This window comes from Homalodisca vitripennis, chromosome 2, assembly GCF_021130785.1.
Source record: "Homalodisca vitripennis isolate AUS2020 chromosome 2, UT_GWSS_2.1, whole genome shotgun sequence".
In the NCBI taxonomy this organism is placed as follows: Eukaryota; Metazoa; Arthropoda; class Insecta; order Hemiptera; family Cicadellidae; genus Homalodisca; species Homalodisca vitripennis.
In genome coordinates this window covers 53,646,168-53,669,943 of record NC_060208.1, presented here as the reverse complement: position 1 = coordinate 53,669,943, position 23,776 = coordinate 53,646,168, and the positions used below count along the sequence as shown (strand labels likewise).

The 23,776-nt window shown below is 34.3% G+C and overlaps 1 protein-coding gene across 1 annotated transcript; it reads right to left on the bottom strand.

Moving 5' to 3' along the window:
* Nucleotides 1–364: 364 nt before the first annotated feature.
* On the bottom strand, nucleotides 365–23,236 carry LOC124353950 (peptidyl-tRNA hydrolase ICT1, mitochondrial). The gene is made up of 6 exons (XM_046804033.1): nucleotides 23,106–23,236; nucleotides 13,234–13,531; nucleotides 5,848–5,893; nucleotides 3,268–3,410; nucleotides 1,096–1,265; nucleotides 365–525 (listed from the first exon to the last, which is right to left on the bottom strand). Exons 2-6 carry the CDS (start codon nucleotides 13,408–13,410, stop codon nucleotides 441–443), a joined length of 621 nt encoding a protein of 206 aa, XP_046659989.1. The 5' UTR covers nucleotides 13,411–13,531; nucleotides 23,106–23,236; the 3' UTR covers nucleotides 365–440.
* Between the last annotated feature and the right edge of the window lie 540 nt (nucleotides 23,237–23,776).

Below are 23,776 nucleotides of genomic sequence, written 5' to 3'. Positions count from 1 at the left end.
TGAAATGTGTCTTTAATGCTTCTCTGAATTAGTTTACATATTTGCTTGTGAGAACATTTTTCAGCATATAAGGAGAGAGCACAGATAGGAGATATTTGATAAAGAGACAAACACAGAGTCACTAGAAGAGAGAAGAGGGCAGTCAAGCCTAGAACTGTGATTCTATGATCTGTGTAAAACACAACTAATATTTGTGGCTTGTTGAGATATGCTGACATCTTAACAAGACGCTAAGAGCACAAAATTTAAGACTGCCTTTTCTTTAATTATTGATGCTTATCAGAATCCACATAAAAATGCAATAACAATGAATTTATGGTCCGTATAATTTATTAACTAATGTCACAAGGAAAAATAAGTAAAGTAATGAGTCAACCGTTTATTTCACTACACAGAAATATACAAACATTCAATACTGTATTAAAAAACAAGATATATATCTAAAATGTTGGTGCTTGGCGACTGGCCTTTAATTGAGATCTGCTTCTCTTCTCTATCAACCGTTGCTGATTAGCTTTCTCTTTCCTGGAAAATGTTGACCATTTATTATTATAATAGAAATTTCAATAATCTCCAACATTTCTGCTTGTAACATTGTTTTTATTTCTACCAGATTTAACATGCTACATATTTTACAATAAACTTTTGAGCAATGGCCTTGACAACTAGATGGTATTGAGACTAATTTCATCATGGAACAACTAGAGAGCATAAATATCAACAATAAAACTACAGTAGTATTCAATATAAATCAACAACTTTAAAAAAATCAGCAGTTACTATTCATAGATTCTAGCTCTCATTTTTCATCTGTCAAAAATTAAAGTATCTGACAGTAACCAATGCAGTATAGAATAAAATCGGTTACCTTAAAAATGTGCTTAAAAATATGAGTTTTCTCTTTTAAAGCAAACCAGCTCTTTATAAGCAAACTATTATGCAACAGAAAATTTAGAGTCAGAACTGTTTTAAGGTAACACAATCAATTTTAGGTTGTTTTCTAAAAAGTTTTCTATCTAAGTAAACAGAACAAGTTTGTTAAAACATGCTTTCAGATACCAAGTATTTCAAAAACAACAAAGACAAGCATCAAACCTTCGCCTGATCTGTTCCTGAGTCTCTGGCGAAGGCTCTGGAGGATTGTATTCTGCTTCCCGTATCATAACTCTCAGGATCTCCATACAGTCTGCCAGATTGAGCTGCTGGGATCTAGTCTTGTCCGATCTCACTATCAGGAAACCATCCTTTGAGATCTTTGTCTTGTGCTGTCAAAAATAAGTCCCCTATCAAGAGTTTCAATGTCACTCAATAAAGGTATAGCAATGATTTTGGAAGAACATGAATAAATAAAATTCATACAGAAGAAATTATGCTATTCATTCATAATGTCAACTAAACATTGTTGTAAGTGGTTAGTAGTACATGTAGCATTTTTTGCATTAGAGGTGTTAAACAGAGAACATGAGTTGAGTTGTCATAAACTTCTTTAAATTATTTTACACAATTGTTGTAATAGAAGAATTCTTAATGTAAAAAATGGGACGATGAAGTAGTTATAAATTTAACTAAAATACTCCCCAACCAGTCGTTTTGTAGACACTTGCATTAAAGAATCTAAAACAAGAAATGCCAGATGAACTGATGGTAATTAATAACTGGTTGCTCAGATGTATTTTTACTACACGAAATGAGTGCAAATTCAGTAGCATTGAGAAATTTTACTATATAAAGTCTGGTAAAAAATAACCGGACTGATGTTCTGGGCAGATAACAAATTATATGGAATTTTTTAACATGGGGAGTTCATTACAGTGGCCCATTTTACATAAAAGAATTGCAGAGTGATGAAGGTCTGTCATGTACTCAAATTTTTTAGTAGTTTTAAGTTGTTCAAAGAAGGACGAGAAGAGTTTTAGGATGACTCGCATCCAGAGCAACCCATAATGTCAATAACATACAAATCACATTGAAAGGTTTGAAATATCATAAAAAACTTGTTTCTTGAGAATATCATAATAAGATATTCTCAATTAAGAGCTATAAGATTGTAAGAATGAACAAAGAAACAGTTTGATGGATTTCTATGAACATTTAACATGAGGAAAGTTTGTTCAAAATGGTACCCAAGAATTTCTATAGGATGACACTCCCCGAAACCTATAGAAATAACACTACATTTTTTTAAGCAATAAAATGTGATGAATTGTAGTTTTTTTACTTATGATCAGAAAACTAAGGACTTAATCCATGTGTTGGAAGAGTCCTAGTTTACCAAGAATAAAAAAAGTTTCAACATCAAAATCCAAACTCAAAGCAATTATTGTTTTGTTTTCATATACATTTCATCTTTGCATAATTTTGGACCTGATGGGACAATAAAACTACCACTTCAATTTATGCGTGTCACTGATGTCAAAACAATGTAAAGATTCATTCTGAGTTTCTTTGGATCTCTTCAGACGAATATGACTCCAGATTCAAATCTGAGACAACATCAGATACCAGATGCTGCAATAAAAGGAAGGTGAACTGAAGCTAAATTAACATTAAAATTTCATCTTTTATGTGAATTGGGTGCCTGAAGGTCAAATAGTGAACTAGGACTATTATCATGGTCTTATGTATGCTCTGTGGATGAGTAAAAAGAAAGCAACATCTGCACTTGGTCTGTGGAAAAGTGAGCTATAGTTCCTACAGCACTATACCCCAGCCCATACTGCACTGGTTGTTAGGTCAATTTCTGTTAAGCATGGCATCGCTGTGTTGGAATCCACTCACCTTCCAGACCTTGTTTCCTACGACTTTTCTCTTCCTGAAAGTAACTTCTACATTGAAAGGAACAAACTATGGGACAGTTGAAGTCATGAAAGAAAAAGGGATGGACACCATGAATATGCTTTTAGAAGAAGACTTTGCACGGTTTAAACATTAATTTTTACTAACATTAACTTATTCATGGAAAATCTATATAGAGTAGTATAAGGATCATGGAGGGTGTATATTGAGGGGAATAATTTTAAAAGTTGTGAAGAATAAAAAATAAAAATTGTCTGATCTGATAAAAGTCCTAATCTGATTATTTTTCATCCACACACTACAAAAATATAAATTATAGCGTAAATATAGCTTTAATTTTTTGTGCATAACTACAGTGTAAATTAATAAATATTTAAAAACAAAATTCTAAATAGAAAAAAATTCTATTTTCTTAACTTATCAGTGAATCTTAATTTCATGTTATGAATTGATTCAGGTATATAGACTTACAACATCTGCTATCTTGGCACGAGTGTTGGGGGAGAGCCACTCAGCCTTGTCGACTTGGAAACGAACATCAACCTTGGTGTTGACAGTGTTAACATTCTGGCCTCCTGGCCCTGAGCTGCGACTATACGTGATGGTCAGGGACTCTGTGTAGTAGAACAACCATTAACAACAAACAACTTAGTTGCATAATTTGGTGGAGAAGGTCAAACAATTTTTCATCTAAGGTATAAAGAAATCCTGATGATATATTAAGATGATTTCTTATATTATTACTTCAATCATAGAACCCAACTCCAATACTAACCTCTTTAATTCAGCCTGAATTATGTTTACTGAAATTACAAGATCCAATTGAGTTTAGCTGAATAGCAAGATGTAGTCTTAAAGTGTATGGTGAGAAATGTCTTTCTAAAACGATAATTGGTTTTTTTAATGAATTTAAACATAGGTTTGTTATGGTTCTTTGAGAGTTGTGGGCTTGTGAGGGGAATCTTTCATGTGGAAACTCATCATTATTATAAATAACGATATTAAGAAAAGGAGGGTTAAGAAAGAGAGAGATAAATACTTGAAATGCACTGTCCTAATGAAAAAATCTACATATGGGTGAAATAACTAACTGCTTCTGAGGCCTCTAGAGTCTTAGGAGGCCAAGAACCAACAGTAGCTTCCTCTCTAGCCTTAGTTTCTTTCTAATTTGACTTTTTCTTATGGAACAATCTCACTACTTTCACTAGAAGCGAGAGATACTAATTAATTTTTCTTTAAAGTAGAACATTTATCTTATGATCTTCTGATGATTGGTAGGATATGCCAACTTCTCTGCCTCCTCAGTTCAATGCTGTAATCTAATTAACAATACCACCACCTATGGTGTAATACAGTTGCGAAATCCAACAATCAGCTAAAAAGTTACAGCAATTTGTACCTTACTGGACCCAAAATCTTTCAATTGTACACCATAGAACTACAAAAGACCTCACTGAGAAAAACATAGATGAAATCATGAAAGAGTAATCAAGGAGTTATTCAACTGAGAACAGATACCTGTCCTGAAGCCCTCATCAGAGACAACTGGTGGAGAAATACTACTGAAACCAATATACATCAGAGTAGTATATCTTATGCCAGAACATTCACAATAATTCATGACTTTCTAAGTATCCCTAAAGTTTTTTGCAGGGTAGATTCTTCATAAGCTTTCCAATATTTTGTCCCATTTTATCATCTTCATCTCAGATTCTTTTGCCGTTCTATGAAAATAATAACCATACTTTGTGTTGAAACGAAACATAGCTATACCACTTTGATTTATAAACCAAGCAGAAGTCCATATGTATGACATAAGAATCTTTGCCATCATAACATTTCAGAATGTAAGGACCATTAAAAAGTTATGGTTACAGATTTCTCAACTTGACAAGGAAAAGACAATAACAGAAGATACTGGATGCTGAGTTTCTCTACAAATTAAGGCAGGCCATAATAGAGAAGAGATGAAAAATGATAATTATATGAGACTATCAATCAGTCATTTCTCCATCAGTCTTACACGTGCAGACTGCTCTTCAGAAGTACAGTTTAGAGCAACTACACTACTCTAGCATCTATAGTTCACACCTGGTTCTTATTTTTTGTTCTTGTTTCACAACTGAAAAATTTCTTATAGCCCTTTTAAGAATAAAGAGTACCTTAAAGAATAACTATTCTTCATAGTGTATTCAAATATGTAGAGAAAAAGAATGTCACTCCTGGAATATACGTGTAATGTTCAAATAAAATCTTGCTATAGTTAATGCACTGGTTTAAATTCTGCTTATACAGCATACTGAATTCTTTAGGAACTGGTTGTAATAACAACTAAAAACACATATTTACCAATCTCTCTCTCTCAATCATTAAAATTTTTTTTAATAAAATTGACATTTCTTACATCAGTTAACTTGTTTACCTAATTCTAACAAATCAGGCCTTTAGGATTTTTGAACATTAATAGTTTTTTAACATTTTTATTTTCCGCATATCTTTTATGATATTTAGTCTTCAATTTTAAAACAGCTTCCATTTTGAGGTCAGTGGGTTTATTAGTTTATGAAAAGATACACTTATTGGTTTTAGCCCTATATTAAGTATCAATAAAGCCAAGTAAAATTACGTAAGTAAAAACAACTAAAACCTTCATGATTATGATTGATTTTAAAAATACAAGCGCATACAGACTAACTGAAACTTTTCAGAAAACTGTGTTTATAGCCTGTATGCCTAGTATTTTCACATATCTAGACCTGAGAAAAAATTTTCTACAATATCATAGGCTAACACCTTTTTAATTGACAGATTGTCTCTTCGAGTTTAATTTTATAACAAAAGAGAGTTGAATTGGTTTTCCAGCTAAACTGCAATGTAAATAAGAGCACTGCATAAATTATTTAATAGCTCATTAATATATAAAGTAGCAAATTTCCCATTTAAAATTCTGAACCTAAATCACATCAAATATGTTTCTACACTAATCCGATAGACACATTGTACAGTCCTACTTCAAGTACATAAATTATAATAACTTAAATAATTAATTACCAACAGGAATGTATCCATTGAATTTTCCATCTGGTCTTTCTGGTACCTGAAAAATAAAATGTTATTTTACTTGATTTATAAATGATAATTTAATTGAACCATAGAAATTAAAATATAAATTAAAGAATTTTTAAAATGCTATTTTTTTAACAAGTAACATTTACCAACTTAGAGATTCAAATAAAAAGTGATTATAATTAAGAAGTAACATGTAAGGGGTACTACTAATTAAGTGTGTGTGTAATAGTTCTAAGCAGAATCAAGGTGCAAACATTAAAATTATGTTCTTAAAAGTAAAACAACGTCTAAAACATTAAACATAAAAACAAATTTAATATTAAAGGAATTTAAGTAAGATCATATATACAGGGTGCGGCAGCATAACTTCCTTTTTTCAAAACTCAATAAAAACTATTGCATCAGAAAATATTTATTTATTTTTTATAATGTAGGTACATGTCTAAAGTTTTTATTTACATTGTTTTGAAGATCAAATCTGTTAGGTGACGTCCCCCATTCTCCATACATTGCGTAAGCCGATTTCTGGCGTTTGCCATGACTGTTGTTAGCGTAGCAGGTGTTATGTTGGCAATTTCTTCTTGGATGTTGGTCTTCAAATCTTGTAAAGTTCTTGGACGGTTCACATAAACACAGGATTTCAAAATACCCCATAGAAAAAAATCACAAGGTGACAGATCGGGAGAGCGTGCCGGCCATTCCAAATCGCCTCTAATTGAGATAAGGCGCTTTGGAAAGTTTTCCCTCAAAACAGCCATCGATGCTCTCGAAGTGTGTGCTGTTGCACCGTCTTGTTGGAACCAAGTGTCCCCCAAATCCAAATCTTCTAGCCGTGGGAAAAAAAAATTCTGTAGCATGTTTACATACCGGTCCGAAGTCACTGTCACTGTAACCTGATTTTCCTCAAAAAACCAGGGACCAATAATTCCAGCTGAGGAAATTGCACACCACACTGTGACTTTCAGTGAATGCAAAGGCTTTTGATGCAATTCTCGAGGGTTGGTGTCAGCCCAGTAGCGCATGTTTTGTTTGTTATCCGACCCACACAAATGAAAATGGGCTTCATCGCTAAAAAAAAACAATGGCACCCTCGGGAACGAAATTAAGAAGAAGCTCACACGCGTTCATCCGAGAATTGAAGCCACGTTCTGAAAGTTCCTGCACTATCGCCATCTTATAGGGATGAAAATGAAGATCATCACGAAGAATTCTTCTCACAAAACGATCGGATAGTCCAAGGGCAGATGCGTGTTTGCGCGCAGAACGCCGTGATGATCACAACATTGACGCTCTCACTGCTTCAATGTTCTCAGGTGATCTAACGGGCCGAGGGACTCCAGTTCTTCGTTTTATCGCACTTGCAGTTTGTCTGAATGTAGTGACCCATGTAACAATTGATTTGCAGTCTGGGACGGGAGCCAACGGGGCTAAATTAAAGCGATTCCGAAATGCACGCTGTGTTGTAATAACCGAACATCCGCTTGAAAAGTAGGCCTCAACGGCAAAGGCATGCTCCTCACTATTCCAACGCATGATGGCTACTAGGGATGTTGCGATATTATCGATATCAATATATATCGATATTATCGTTTCGATATTTCCTATATTGATAGGGATATAAGTTATCCGATATTATCGTGATATCGGAAGAAATATACAAATATCGGGGTTTTGATATCATATTTAATGAAAAGTTGTAATTATTTATTATTTTGGCTTTATTAGTTTTACAAAAGCAAAATTCAAACAACTTGCTTTGTTCAATTGTTAAATGCAACGCCAGCAAAGAAATTTACTTTGTAGATTAAGTAAATTAAGTTCAACGCTTGAACCGTTCACTGTCACTACCCAAACCCCTCAGGTAACGTTAGGTTACACCATTCTTTGCGAGAGCATTGCAGTAGGTGTTTCAATATCACTGTGTGTGAAAAGTTGCAGTAGTATTGTGTGTGAACAGTTGCAATATTATTGTGTGTGAACAGTTGCAGTATTATTGTGGTTCTAGTTGTGTGCAGTGAAACGCTCCTAACAGCAAAGAAATGGCTCCACCAGTAAGTAAACTTTGGAACTTCTTTAGAAAAAGAGGTCAGAAAACCGCTACTTGCAAAAATTGTTTTAGAGATGTAAAGTACAGTGGGAATACCACAAATTTAGCGTCACATTTGAAAAAAATCATCCTTCTGTTTATAAAACATTAACAAATGCAAATGTGGAGACACCTATAAGGGTGGTTCCTGATAACCAACCTTCTACTTCTACAGCTACTTGTAGTAGGCCCACCATTGTGAAGCAAGAACAAAATTCGCAAGCCGAGCTTAATTTAGTTTCTCCCATTTCAGAAGCATTTAACAGGGCTAGAGAATACTCTGAAGGCGGTTTACGCCATTCAAGAATTGTAAACTGTTTGTTGTATTTTATTTGCAAAGACAAACACCCCTTCTACGTTACTGAAGGTAAAGGATTTAAACTACTAATGAAGAAATTGGCTCCTACATTTAGAATTCCTTCTATTTCATTTATGAAGAAACAGCTTGATTTAAAGTATGATGCTGTGGCATCCCATATTAAACAAAAATTACAAAAAGTACCCCATGTTTCGTTTACCATGGACGTATGGACTGAAACAATGTCAGAAAAAGCTTTTTTTGGCATACCAGCTCACTTCATTGAAAATACTGACTTTCAGTCAATTGATATAAGGATTGTGCAGCTACAATCTAATCATACAGCTGGGTTGCTTGAAGAAACTATGTTAAAAGTGTTCAAACAATGGAATATTACTAAGGAAAAGATTGTAGGTATTACAACAGACAATGGAGCTAATATGGTTGCTGCAGTGAAGAGGTCTTTTGAGCCACAGCATATTCACTGCTTTGCCCATACTCTAATCCTAGTGAGTGAAGCTGCTCTTTCCAATGAAAACATTGTTCCTATTATTACAAAGGTTCGAGCTATTGTCAAATACATAAAAAATAGTGTTAATATGTCCGACAAACTAAGGAAGGTACAAATAAAGAATAATGTCGCTATAGGAAGTGTAAAGAAGCTGGTATTGTATGTAAAAACAAGGTGGAATTCTACATACTATATGATCGAAAGATTTCTTGAGATTTTAAAAGTAGTAAGTCAAATTTTAATTGATGACGCCTCGAGCCCTGAGATGCCGAGTGCAAGTGAAGTTGAGACATTGAGAAATCTTGAAAGTCTATTAAAACTATTCGAGTTTGCTACTACTGAAATATCAGGGGAGAAATATGTAACTATTTCTAAAATAATTCCAATGGTAAACTGTATAACAAAGAGATTAGAAGATTTCAAATCAAATGATACCAAAATTTTAGCTGTTAAGGAATGATTGTTGTCTGCAGTTAATAAGAGATTTGGATTGGCTGAGCAAAACTCTAAAATAGCCATGTCCACTATACTAGACCCACGTTTTAAAACCCTTCATTTTAAGAATCCAATTGCGTGCTCTAGAGCAATAGCAAAATTAAAAACACTGTGTGCTGCTGAACAATCTTCAGAAGAATCAGAGGAAGATTTGTCCTCATCTGAAACTGACATTTGATTTTTGGCAAACCCACAAGGAATTAGCACATGGAAAAAGGAAGAAGAAACAAGGTTATAGTAGAGATTCTTCGGAAATTACCATGTACTTAGTTAATCCAGTCAGCCCCTTAAAGTCAAATCCGATTGAACAATGGGACGAAATGAAAAATGTTTTCCCTAGCCTCTACAAACAAGCTCAACAGCAATTATTAAACATGGCAACATCTGTACCATGTGAAAGGCTGTTTCCAAAAGCTGATGCTACACAAGACAGAAACCGCCTTTCTGGAAATTATTTGCAAAAACTTGTGTTTTGGGGTAGTGTACCAGATGATGCTTGGTTCAGTTAAGCATATATTATAATATAGTTGCTTTTTAAAATGGAATTGTTCTTAAAAGTCAATTTAGATTTTTATAGATTTATATTGAAATGTAAAATTGTAATTTTTATTCTTACTTTTACAATTGTTTTTTAATAATTGTACTTCAAATAGTTCTTAGTTCAAAAATGTTAAATAGAATAATTTAAAGAATTTCTTTTTATCTTTAAATAATGGTTTATTTTTTAATGTTTTAAGTTGTACTTGTATTAAAAACATTATTTTGGAAATGAACTCGTAAGTTTTATCTTTCATTATTCTAGTTACACACACTCATACAATCAAAGGTCGTATACACCAATTTAATCATTCCCCTTTCTCTTATTTATCGATACCGGTCGATATTAAGGATATCGATATTTGGATTCGATAATATCAGTATATCGATGTCCAAGATCGATATTGATATCGATAACAAATATCGGAACTAGCCTCATATTGCAACAACCCTAATGGCGACTGAACCGTGTCGGGACAAAACTTTACAGTACCCCCTCTTGAATGAGACCACTAGTGCTCCGCTATGACATCAACTAACTGAATGGCGTGCATTTTAAAAAAGGAAGTTATGCGGCCGCACCCAGTAGAACAAACACTATGTTCCATTTCTTGCAAGTTTTTGAACTAAAAATACATGTTATGGCTACTTACACTTATATAACCAGAAAGAAACATGAAGAGGTCTATTTGAAACTAAGAGGTTATATTGACTCAAACTTGTTTATTAATCAGCAAAAATATAGATAGGCTGTAGGTTGAATAAATTAACTGGAAATGTGCTTAGAAGGAGAGAAATGTAGTGCAAGAAAGATTCTGTCTCATGTATTTGTAAGGCATTATCTGTATAGACTCAATATTGCAAATAACATTTTTTTATGTATTTATCCAATGCCACTTAAAATCGTTATACTACATGGCTTAGGGGAGTAAATAAGATCTTCTTGTAGTGGCAGTGAAACATTTTTTGGTCGCACATGTGCATTAGCTCCTTCATATTTCTGTTCATTTAACAGTTTCTTAATTCAACTCAGACTGTGTCTTGTCTTATGAAACCTGGCAATAAACTGGAATGCTTTTTAGTTTTAATTAAGAAATACATTATTCAGGGCTAAACCAATTCCACATTTTAAATTAATTGTTCATATACTTGAGCTTCACCCCAGATCGTCCAAATTTTCCGCTGTCAGATCCTGTTGGCTGATCTGGCACATGATCTAAAGTTGGGAAATTAATAATAAAAAATGCCCCTAGCCATCAATGCAGGCTTTGGTGGCACCTTCCACCCCATACTTATGATGAAAAAAGAAAAACATCCCTCGAGATAGTACCTAAATTCAACCTCAGTTCACGTGAGTGTACATAGCTTGTAAAGGCTATGTTTAACTTTGGTGCTACTAGTAAGATATTTAATGTTAATAAAGTAAACATTAAGTAAAAATTAAGCTATATTCCTCCAGCCATCAGAGCAAATAGCACCAAAGCAATAAATATGGTTTGCAACAGTTTTGCAGATGGAGGGTTAAATATGAAGAGCCCATTAGGAGATAATTTAATATTACAGATCATCTTTAGATAAAATGTTCTTAACCCTTTGGAGACCAGTCTATATTACAAGAAGTAAACCAGAAATACTAGGCTAATTTTTTTGAGAATTGCAGAATTACGGAGAAAGGGCTAGATTTAAGGAACCACAAATCCTTTACCTGATTTTTTTATATTGTATATTATACAATGGGCTACCAGAATATGTGTCATTTACTTGCAAAATTCATATTAGTATGAATTTTTAATACTTATGATAATAGTATTGTTTGAAATTTTAGAAAAAAATAGTTTCAAACCACTCTTTGCCAGTGATAAAAAAATGTTGAGGCATAAAGCCATATGCACTCTAGCAGTGAATAAGTCTATATATATATATAATTACAAAAAGTATTACTCTCAAGAAAATGTTCAGTTAGGAATATTATATATTTATATAAATTTTAAACACAATCCTAAATACTGCTTTTCCAACACTCATGTGAACTAAACCTAATGTTTACCAGAAAGGCATACTCTAATTCAGTACAGTGACTCATTGTTCTTCACGTAAATCACAAGTAAACCATAGAAACAAGTAACACAGTGTAAATAATGCTATTTACAATGTAAACATATCTTAGCAGCTGTCTGGGTACTTTAGTATTATCTGGAGGCCATTTTTTTTGGGCGGATCTTCCTTATCAAGCACCAAAATGAACTTCATTATATGTTACTAGTACTTTCCTTCTTTCATAATGAATGAAGGCCCAAATATTACCCTTTCAACAAATAAACGCTACCTGTGTGGCGGGTTACGTTTACGTGCTATCCGCTGAGATGAAGGCGCAACAATCTCTTTAATGACTTTAAACTCACAATTTCGATTTGCAGATTAGTATTGACAAATATGTTACTTTCAAAAACACAAAAACACGTTAAACAACACTATAACAACAGAAAAACAAGGATAAGTCCTATTATTGCTATTATTTGGTATTCTTGTATTATTTAATTCCACCACAATCAGCACTGTCACAAAACAGACTGATTTTAGCAAGTGTGATGAGTTATTTAGGCCAATACGATTCCTGAAAGGAGGGTTTCACCCACGAGTCACAGGAAATGTTTTCTGGACACTGCGCATAATGCTACCCCGCCACCCCTCCCACCAATCACCACACACTCAAGGTCACACGCACAGCTAAAGTCCTCGAACTGTAGGCCTAGACGAGCAACCCTTCAAGTAGGCCTAGACATATACGAATCACCGGTCACTTTCGAATAAATAATTGTTATTCTTTCAGTTTTTGTTTTCACTGATTGCTTGATTAATTTATGTTGGTGTATCTTCATCTCTGGGATTTACCTCGAACTGAAGAGGAGTGTTTTTATTGGCAACGATGCATTCAACTCAATTCTCGCTGACTTAGCTTTCTTTAGGGAGGCAGAATACAATAAACGTTCATCGTAATGACTTGTACATGCCTGTTCTTTTTAATATTGTAATTATTATGGTCCCTGATAAAGAAAACTCATCCATATATAACTTAGTGGCCTTCGGATGATACCAAAGTACTAGTCTACTGTCGGTTTACTCCTGAGAAGCAGCGACTGGCACGTATTAAAATACTATTTACAAAACCATTATATTTTCTTACTTTGGTTATCTATTTAGGCTTTTTAACAAAATATCAATTGAAATGTGTCACTGAATTATATGAAAAACATTTACTACAAAACTTTCGATATATCAGAAGTTTGTTGTATTCGCTATTACTGAATTCCGATATATCGGAAGTTGATCTTCACAGGGTTAAATCCCTTACTTTCTAGTTCTAATTCTGGTTTGCAGGAATGAAAACAGTGCAATTCAATGATATCCTGTTGTTTTAAATTGAATATTGAACAGACCTACCTGCTTTGGAGTTGTTAAGTGTAGGGAACTTGATGGATATAAACTCTTTAAACTAATAGAACTTTGATAATTTGATTCAGATCTTAGAGTATTAATATTGGAATATAGGCATGATCTGAAATTATTCTGGGAAATGAGAATTGCACTTAATCTTTTCAAACCAATATAAAAACTCATATTACAGGCTATTTGCTGTTTATTCAGCAATATATCGTGAACAATATACACAATGTTATATAAATATGATTTAAAAATACGCCACCATATTAGGTACACGTATAATGCAATACACTCTTAACCTCTTCCCGCATAGCGGCTAGTGATGGGAGAATCGAATACAGAATCGAATAGTATTCGAATACAGCCAGAGTATTCACGTATTCGAATACATCAAAATGGATTCGAATACTTTTGAAATGAATACAATTTCTCTGGAAGAATTGAATTCAAACCTGGAGTATTCGTTTATTCCGACAAATAGTATTCAAATAAAATATCCAAGAGCTGTATTCGTATTCATATGAGGTTTAAAATGAATACATATATGGAGACTTTGAAATGAATAATTTTGGGGAGATTCATAATTTGAAAAAATAATTACAAATTTTAATACTTTAAAAAAAGTATAATTAATTGTATGATTATTAAATTTAAAAATACATATTATATTATATATCATATATATATATATATATATATAATATATATATATATATATATATATATATATATATATATATTATAACTGAGTTACAGTTCTAAGCAATAAAAACAAATATGAATATTTATTTTATATAGTTGTGTAAAAACAAAATATTATTGAGGTTTTCTGGCTTCAGTCTATTTCTACGGTAATTAGTAACAGGACCTGCTGTGGGAAATAGTCTTTCAGACGGAACTGAAGTAGCAGGTAAATAAAGATATTTCTTCTGAAGTTCGTATATCATGGGTATGACTTGTTTATACGAGGCACCAAAAGCCAAAGTATTCGAATACATATTCGAATACAGTGATGAATTCGTGACAAACAAGTAAGACAGGTCCAGACCTGTCTGTTAGAAACGCTCAGCTGAGCAAAAGTATTCGAATACAAGTATTCGAATACATATTCGAATACAGGGGTGAATTCGAATTCATTGTATTCGATTCTTTAAAGTATTCGATTCTCCCATCACTAATAGCGGCACCATACGGTGCCACATGTTTTAGTTATCATTATATCTAGGTTTTACACAAAAAAGTCTCCTTAAATGCATGGTGGCATCAGTTGGTGCCACTAGAACAGTTTACAAACAATCAGCTGACTAAAAGTCTGCTTTTAGATCTTACTTTTTTTTTTGCCTCCATGGAAACACTGTTTACCATATTGTTGGAAGTTGTCAAGTTTTAACTGATGTTTATGACTCTTGGATGGTGTCTATAGGTAAGTAAAAAATACTTTTCTTATGTAATGGAATGTGTAGTTTAAGATTTTATAAGTTACTTGAACTGTTTGAAATTAGTTTGGTATGTATAAGCTAAAATGTAAGTGGCACCATATGGTGCCACTATGCATTAGGGGATGTCTTTTCTTTTGAGGTTATGTTTTAAAACTTTCTCGTTTTTTGTAAAAACACTATTTTTAACTGATTTTTATACTCCTAAATCGTTTATTTTGTTAAAATTAGTGGTTAGTTTATTATAACCATACTAATTGGCTAAAAAAAACTTGGCAACAAAAAATGCCTCCGCTACTTCAACCTGCCTTATAGACTTTTTATTAGCTGATGTGTGAATTGACTATGTATTTTTTAATTTACTCCAATTCATAAAAAATACAGCAAACAATTTGTAAAAAATTCTTATCTTCATTCAAAATCCTAACATTCTAATTAGAAACTTTCATATGCCTAATGTTTCATTGTTCAAAATTTCTGTTTGGTTAAGCCATTGTTTATTTTAACATTTCCTTACTGTGGTTGCATTTTTTTATATTGTTTTATTTTTTATATTTTATTTTATATTTTTTATATTGTTTTATTATATGTTTTATACCAAACCCAAGATGGCTGACTGACTACAGTCAAAGTGAAGTGGCTCCCAGTTAAAAGTGTATTTAAGTGTGTATTTTAACAACAAATATTTACTCACTTGTGCAGCAATTTACCTGGAACTACTGTAAGTCCATTTTCACCATAAAACTTCAAGAAAACTAAACTACTCAAGAATCTAAGACAATTATAACAATCTCACTGTAACACAAGAACTAATCTGTAATCAAATCTCAAGCACTTTTTAAAATAAAACAACTTTATCACTAATGAAATTATAATAACAAGCTTATAAACACTAAAAGTCAAAAATTGTATTTACACAATCAAGAATACTTTACTTAAAATCACCGAATAAACTCAAGCCATATGGTGACAACTGAAAACAGTGCTGACTGTGCTGACAACATCACATTCCACACCTGACCTAGTGACAGCAGCTTATTTGTATACACAGCCGTCAACAATCAACAGACCTGCTTCCCACCTGACCTTGATTTTCTAAACAATCTGCCGCATGAAAAAATTTAACCACGAGGAGGCTGCCAAACCTCGTTATAAAAAACAGTTTTCCATTTTGACATTTAAAAAACATTAACCACGAGGAGTCTGCCAAACCTCGTTATAAAAAACAGTTTTCCATTTTTGACATTCAAAAACATTAACTATGAGGAGTCTGTCAAACCTCGTTATAAAAAACAGTTTTCCATTTTGACATTTAAAAAACATTAACCACGAGGAGTCTGTCAAACCTCGTTATTAAAAACAGTTTTCCATTTTGACATTTAAAAAACATTAACCACGAGGAGTCTGTCAAACCTCATTATAAAAAACAGTTTTTTATTTTTTACATTTAAAACATATATTCATTTTTGAACAATAAAATGGCCACGGACACAAATGCTCTATATGAAGTAGGAGTTATGGTATTTGCAAAGGTAAAAGGCTATCCCTACTGGCCGGCAGTGATAAAAGGGGTTACAAAAACTGACAGAACTACCAAATACAATGTCACATTCTTTGGAGATGAAAACACTGCAAATGTCAAACAAAATGACATGTGTCTGTATTCAGAATACAAATTAATTCATGGAAAACCAAAAACAGACAATTTCAAAAACAAAAAATTTAATGAGGCATTGAAAGAAGCTGAGACATTTTTTAAAAACCCATCTTGTAATAAGTCTCTAACAGAGAGCAACTCCAATAAAACCCTAAAAGGCTATATTAGTCAAGACTCAATATTAGAAAGTACACTACCAGAGCTAGAAGAAAGCTTAATTGAAAGTGAACTGCAAAATGGGGAAGACAGTCTAATCATGGCAGCAAAATTGGGAAAAGCACTGCTTAAAGAAAACGAGGCCCTCAAAGAAGACAATCGAAGGTTAAACTTCTTGCTAAACAGTATGGAGGCTAAAATTGAAAATTACAGCGGAGAGGAAGAAACTTATCTCTCAAGAGTAGAAAATTTTCAACAAAAAATTTCTGATATGGATAGGCAACTTGGAAAAGAAAAGCAACTACTTATTGATACACAACAAATCTTTGAAGACCACGATAGACGACAAGCACAAGTTCTAAATGACTATGAACAAAAGATTAAAGAGCTATCTAAAGAAATATTAATTTTAAAAAAACGTTTAAAAACCCAAGAAAATATGTCCCAAGAAAAGGTTCTTGAAGAAGCTGGTACACAAACAGACTCCCCACAATTTTCAGTAGCTGAATCAACCCCACTGGTAACAGAGATTGTTCAACTAAAAAATAATCACTATCTTCTAGAGCAAAAACTTAACCGTTTAAACCTAGATAGTCAAAACCGTGCAGAAAATCTAACAAATCAAAAGAAAAGGGAAGCTGTAAACCAATCTCATAACTCTTTAAAAAAACAAAAGATTAATGGGAATTCCAAAAATAAATTTAGTATCTCTTTACAAGTACAAAAAATTAAAGAGCAAACAACCTACCCCAAAGAACCTTACAACAACCCAGTCCTAACCATATCAGATAAACAGCGACCAATTCCCACATGCATACCAAGGGACAAAGGAGACTTTGAAGTGATCGAAGTAGAAGCCATGTTTCACAGAGAAAATATTTGTACAATGCCGGAGTCTAAAGATTACAAAAAACCAGCTCAGAAATCTAATAAGTCACCACCTTGTACAGCTAAACTTAAAGCACCCAATGAAACATACCAGGACTTTTTCGACAAGTATATTGAGCACTATAAGGCAACACAAGAACTTACCACTACTAACGAAAAGTCTCTATCACCCCATCTGACGACAGTAACTGAAAATACAAGCCAAAAAAACAACCACCATTTTTTAGACCAAACCCAACAGAAAAAGATCAAATTCAAAAACAGGTATATTATAAACTCAAATCTAAAACAAACCTAAGTAACCTAAAAATACTACACCAAAACATCCGTGGACTAGACAAAAAATTAGACAGACTTAACCACCTTCTTAATGACATTGACCCCAATATACTAGTGCTTACTGAACATGGCCTGAAAAAAATAGAAATAGAGAGTACAAAAATTGAAGGGTACTTTCTCATAGCAGAATACTGCAGAGAAAATCATAAGCTTGGTGGTGTTGCCATATATGCCAAAGAAACCCTCAAAAACTGCACAACAGCAACTGACATATCCCACCTCTGCCAAGAATTTAACTGTGAAGCAGCCATGGCAGTAATTGAATCCATGGGTAAATACATACACATTCTTGGGGTATATCGATCTCCCAAAGAGAATGTACGAGCCGGTGTAAATGCCTTATCCAACATCTTAGAATATACTCAAGCACACAGTAAATCAATCATGCTTGCTGGAGACATAAACATCGACAGGATGAAAACAACCCTAGACAACACTATCCTAGAAGATGAACTACACACCCATAACATCCGAAGACTGCCACTTCCTGCAACACGTATCACACATAGCACTGCCACCTCAATTGACTTCATATGCACAAACATAATCGAGGACAACATTGGCACAGCCATACTTGAAACTGGACTTTCTGACCATACTGCTCAAATTATAAAAATATATGACTGGAGAGTAAACATCCCTCCACAGATCATTCTCAAGAGAAACTTTTGTTATTCTAATACAGACCAGATAAAATCTCTCCTAATGAATAAAAACTGGAATGCTGTCTATATGGCCCCAGATGCAGAGCAAGCATACAACATCTTTCATAGAACTCTCCAAGCAACGCTAGACATTGCCTGTCCTACTAAAAAATGTAGTCAAAAACACAAAAGGAAACATGTGTATTATGACAACGAGGCCAAAGACCTTAAAAATGACTTTCTAAAAGCCCTGCACAAATTTGAGACCACAGGAAATACCCAAGACAAAGAAGATATGGTGGTAAAAAAGAAAAATTATGATAAAAAACTTAGAGAAATAAGAAAAAATGCTAATGCTGACTTCATCAACTCAGCTGACAACAAAAGTAAAGCTCTTTGGAATGTCATAAACAATGAAAGAAGAGGAAAACATCAACTACAGCCAAACATATGTCTCTCAGTGAATGGGAAACATGTGGACAACCCCACACAAACTGCAGACCACTTTAACACCTTCTTCACAGAAGTAGCAGAATTGACGCTGAAACAGAATAACTGCTCCCCAGGGGACGCAGATGATAATGAAAATTACGAAACTCCCCTTAACTATGTTGATAAATCTCTATATCTAACCCCAACATGCATCAATGAAGTACGGAACATCATAAATGCCCTAAAATCAAAATCTTCAAGTGGAGTGGATGAATATTCTTCTAAAATTGTGAAACACTGCTCTGAAGAGCTAATGCCGCCTTTAGTCAGCATAATTAATAAGTCCTTCAGCCTTGGTGAGTTCCCTACAGCCCTTAAGCTCTCTAAAGTATACCCCAAACATAAAAAAGGTTCAACACTGGAAGTCCAAAATTACCGTCCCATCTCTCTAATCTCAACATTCTCAAAAATCATAGAAAAAATAGCTCTACACAGACTCATGGCTCACCTAAAACAAGAAAATCTGATAACCGAAAAGCAACATGGATTTTTGAAAGGAAAATCAACCAGCTCTGCCATCATCAGCCTTGTTGAACATGTTATTGACCAAATAGACAAAGAACAATACGTATCTGCACTCTTTCTTGACTACAGCAAGGCGTTTGATTGCCTGGGCCACGACATCATCTCAAAGAAATTAACATCATTAGGAATCAGAAACACAGCTAACAAATGGTTTGTAAGTTACCTCACAGGCCGATCTCAAATAGTCGAGCTGCAAACTACCATTTATGGTGTAACTACTTCACATCAATCCAATCCACTACCTGTTACCCGTGGAGTACCGCAAGGATCTGTTTTGGGCCCAGTTCTCTTTGTCTTATTTGTGAATGACTTCCCAGCTTATATACGTGATCACAATACCACTTGTGTGATGTATGCAGACGATACAACATTGTTGATTAAGAATGACTCTGCTGAAGGAGTGTACGAAAGTGCCACAAGCTCTCTCAGTAAAGCCCTCAATTACTGCAGAAGGAATGATCTAGCCATGAATCCATCGAAGACAGTTCACATCAACTTCAGCAAGAGGAAGGACCATATCCCTAACCCACTTGATGTATCAAGAAAAGACCATATCAAATTCCTTGGCGTAACTATTGACCACAAACTTACGTGGACTGAGCATGTAAACCAGGTTTGCAAAAAAATCAGCACTGGTATATATGTAGTACGCCGAATAAAATGTATCGGCAACTTGGAGGCAGCAAAAACAGCTTACTATGCTTTGGTGGAAACTCATGTGAGGTATGGACTTGCTGTTTGGGGTGGATCCTCTGCAGGAAACCTGAACAGAGTACTACTCCTGCAGAAAAAAGCTATCCGAACCCTAGCGGAACTCGAACACCAACAAAGCTGCCGACAAGCATTTAAAACCTTGGGAATTATGACAATTACTGCACTCTACATACAAGAAGTAATTTTGCACGTTGACCAACTGCATGTACAAACAGGAAAAACCCTTCATACACATAACACACGCCATGCAGGAAATTACACACTACCACTACATCGGACATCACTTTTCGAGGAAAAACCATCCTACATTGGTAGGAAGCTGAGGAACCTCCTGCCACAAGCTGTGAAAAACCTCAAGGGAGCTGCCTTGAAAAGATGTCTTCACAACTTCCTGGTGGACCACCCAATATACACCATCGAAGAATTCACAGAAGTAAACAAGGAAGATTGGAGGCTCTGACATCTTGTATTGATTATTTATTAATATCAATTATGTAATTTGTTAACATTGTGACTCTATTACTGTTCTTGAAGAATATGTTAATAAAGAAATATGACTATGACTATGACTATGACTATATGACTATGACTATGACTATATCTTATAGCCTTTCTTATATACGATTTGTTTTTCAGTGGTGTTTCAAAATGGATAGAAGAGTGCGAGACGAGGATATTGCTTTATTACTCGAAGCAGCTGCGAGCGAAATTGAAATACCATCTGACTCCGAATTGAGTTATATTGGAAGTGGAGATGAAGATGATGACGGGATGACTGACAAAGAAAGAGTGGAGCTTGCAGAGTTCTTATCTGAGGAAGCAGGTATTCTTGAAAACACTGAAGATGCAGGTAGGCCAGATTACAATGACTTTGATTTGTTTGGAGTAGCAGAGAAGCAACCAGAACCAGAGAGGCCTGATGGTTTTGAAAGTGAAAAAAGTGTAGGCTTACTAATAAATTTAGAGTCAACTACTGGTAGCCCTATACCTAGTACTTCGTCAAGGCTGTCACATTCAACTACCAGTAGGCCTACCCCTAAGTTACAAAGTAATGATCACTTGTACTGTTTGGAAGAAAACAGAATATTAGATAATACCATACAAAAAACTAAGGCAGTGTCAAACAAAGCTTGTGGTCGCTTAGCCAAGGAAAGAGGCCTAAGTAAAAAAGAAAAGGTTAAAACGAATACGTTCAAAAATAAGAAACTTCCATTTTTTGGACCATCCATTGAGTGGGAGGCTGGAAAGGACAATGAGTTCACCTACAAACATCCTCCTTTCAAAGGTCAGGTTTCTGTCAACATTGATGGGGAATCGCCCATTGACTTTTTTAGTAAACTGTTTCCTGACTCATTGTTTGATCTAATTTTAAATGAAACAATTAGATATGCTTTTCAACAAGGAAAGATGAACTTTAAGCTGTCAATGCAAGAACTCAAAACCTTTTTTGGTATCAATATTATGATGACGTATATCCGATATCCAGAAAGCAGGATGTACTGGTCATCCATCTCAGGTCTACGAATGGAGTTTATTGCTAACACAATGTCCTTGTAACCGTTTTGAAGAAATAAAAAGATATCTTCATTTTTCCAACAATGATGATGAAGAAACTTTAAAAAATGACAAATTTTGGAAAATTAGGCCTGTGGTAGAAAAGTTACACACAACGTTCCATAGTGCTAAATCTGTAGATGAAAACCAATCCATTGATGAAATGGTTATTCCTTTTAAGGGGCGCAGCCACTTGAAACAATACATAAAAAACAAGCCCAAAAAATGGGGTTTAAAGTTTGGGTACGTTCCAGTTCCACAGGCTATGTGAATTGTTTTGAGTTGTATTCAGGCAAAGAAAACTTACCAAGAACATATTTAGGCCCAGTTGGAGATATGGTACTGCGTCTTTGTCATGGCATTCAAAACTTAAACATTAAACTTTTTATGGATAATTTTTTTGTTTCAATTCCTCTTGTTAGAGAACTGAAGACACAAGAAATATTTGTTATTGGCACAGTCAGGCTTGACAGGATCCCAAATGAAGCAAAACAGTGCTTAGTAGCTCCAGAACTACTTAGTAGAGGTCAAATGTCGATTGTCACATCATCAGACAATGTTACTCTTTTGAGATGGATGGACACAAAAGCAGTTCACACAATTTCCACATATGCTGGGTCTCAACCAGAAGACACAGTAAGTCGTTGGGATAGGTCGAAGAAAGATACCATTGAAGTAAGTCGTCCTTATGCAATTCAACAATATAATATGTTCATGGGCGGAGTTGATCTTGTAGATCGGATGATTGCACACTACCCCCATGGGTTCAAGAACAAGAAGTGGTATTTAAGAATAGTCTTTCATTTCATAAATATTACAATTGTGAATGCTTGGCTCTTGTTCAAGGTCAGGACCAAACAACCTACTTATCCACTTTTGAAATTTAAAGCTGCCATAGCCACATCCCTAATGGCTCAAGCCTTCGCTTCCAAAAAACGGGGAAGACCTTCAACTGACTGTCAAGAACCGGTGAAGAAGAAACAAGCTCCACCTAAGATGGCTGTTGAGGTTCGGTATGATGGAGTTGGCCACTACCCGAAAAAAATTGATACCGTTCATCCGCCAAGATGTCACGACAGAAGCTGCAAAAGCCGAACACGATTTTTATGTGGAAAATGCGATGAACCAGTGTGTCCCACATGCATGGAAAAATTCCACAGAAAGTGAAGATGATTGAGTATTGCTTGTAATACAAAATAAATGCAATTTAACCTCAAAAATTGTTTAATTAAACTTTTACCTAATTACTTCAATTATTGTTATACTATGTGGCACCGCACGGTGCCAGTTTTCACAGGTCCCACGAGGCATGGTGGCACCATTTGGTGCCAGATAAAAATAATAGTTGTAATGAAATATTTTTTTGAAAAAAATATTTGTTTATAACTAGAAAACATGTAATTAAAAAATTATTACCATAGGATTTTTTTTTGGAGCCCTAGAGAAATTCATGCGTGAAGAGGTTAAGAACTTGAAGGTTATGTACAAGAAACCAAACAACAATAATTCTAACCTAACTAGTAAACCACTAACCAAACAGAGAACATACGATATAAAAAAAATCGTACAGTACACTACATGAACTCGCTCAACTCCACTAAGAAACAGTCTCTCCAGTGGTAACTGAAAAAAAAATTAGTCTCCAATTTTATACAGAATGTCTAGAATAAACACCTTCATTTACGTATATTGTTTGATATTTATATTTATAATTTAAGTAGATAAAGCATTTTAGGAAAATTAAATATCTTTTAAACTAATCCTATTGAATTACAGACCTATCTTTATCCTACCTGTAATCGCTAAGATCTACGAAAGCATTGACCTGGACCACTCATTTTAATTTTACGTAAGTACATATATACACAGCTACTTAATGAGTTGTAATTTATCAGAAACACGGCTCTGATCCATATGTATTATTACACCTTGGATGACTGTGTATAGTCCCGGATCGATAAGGTGAAGGAAGATCCCTCTATTAGCCCTCTGGAGCACATCATACTATGAGAGCCTTCACACTAATTTTATTGAATTTATATGCAGATGCTCTAGGAACTCATCTCATCCCTTAACTTTGTTGCTCTTTATAAGTCCTCTGTACGCCCCTTGCTGAAGTACGGGTCAATTGTATAGTC

Coding starts and splice junctions, on each gene's coding strand:
- LOC124353950 (XM_046804033.1), bottom strand. CDS start 13,410: ATGAGTTTTTATATTGGTTTGAAAAGATTAAGTGCAATTCTCATTTCC. Junction 3,411..5,847: donor CAATGGATACATTCCTGTTG/GTAATTAATTAT, acceptor TCTACTACACAG/AGTCCCTGACCATCACGTAT. Junction 526..1,095: donor CAGGAACAGATCAGGCGAAG/GTTTGATGCTTG, acceptor AACATTTTCCAG/GAAAGAGAAAGCTAATCAGC.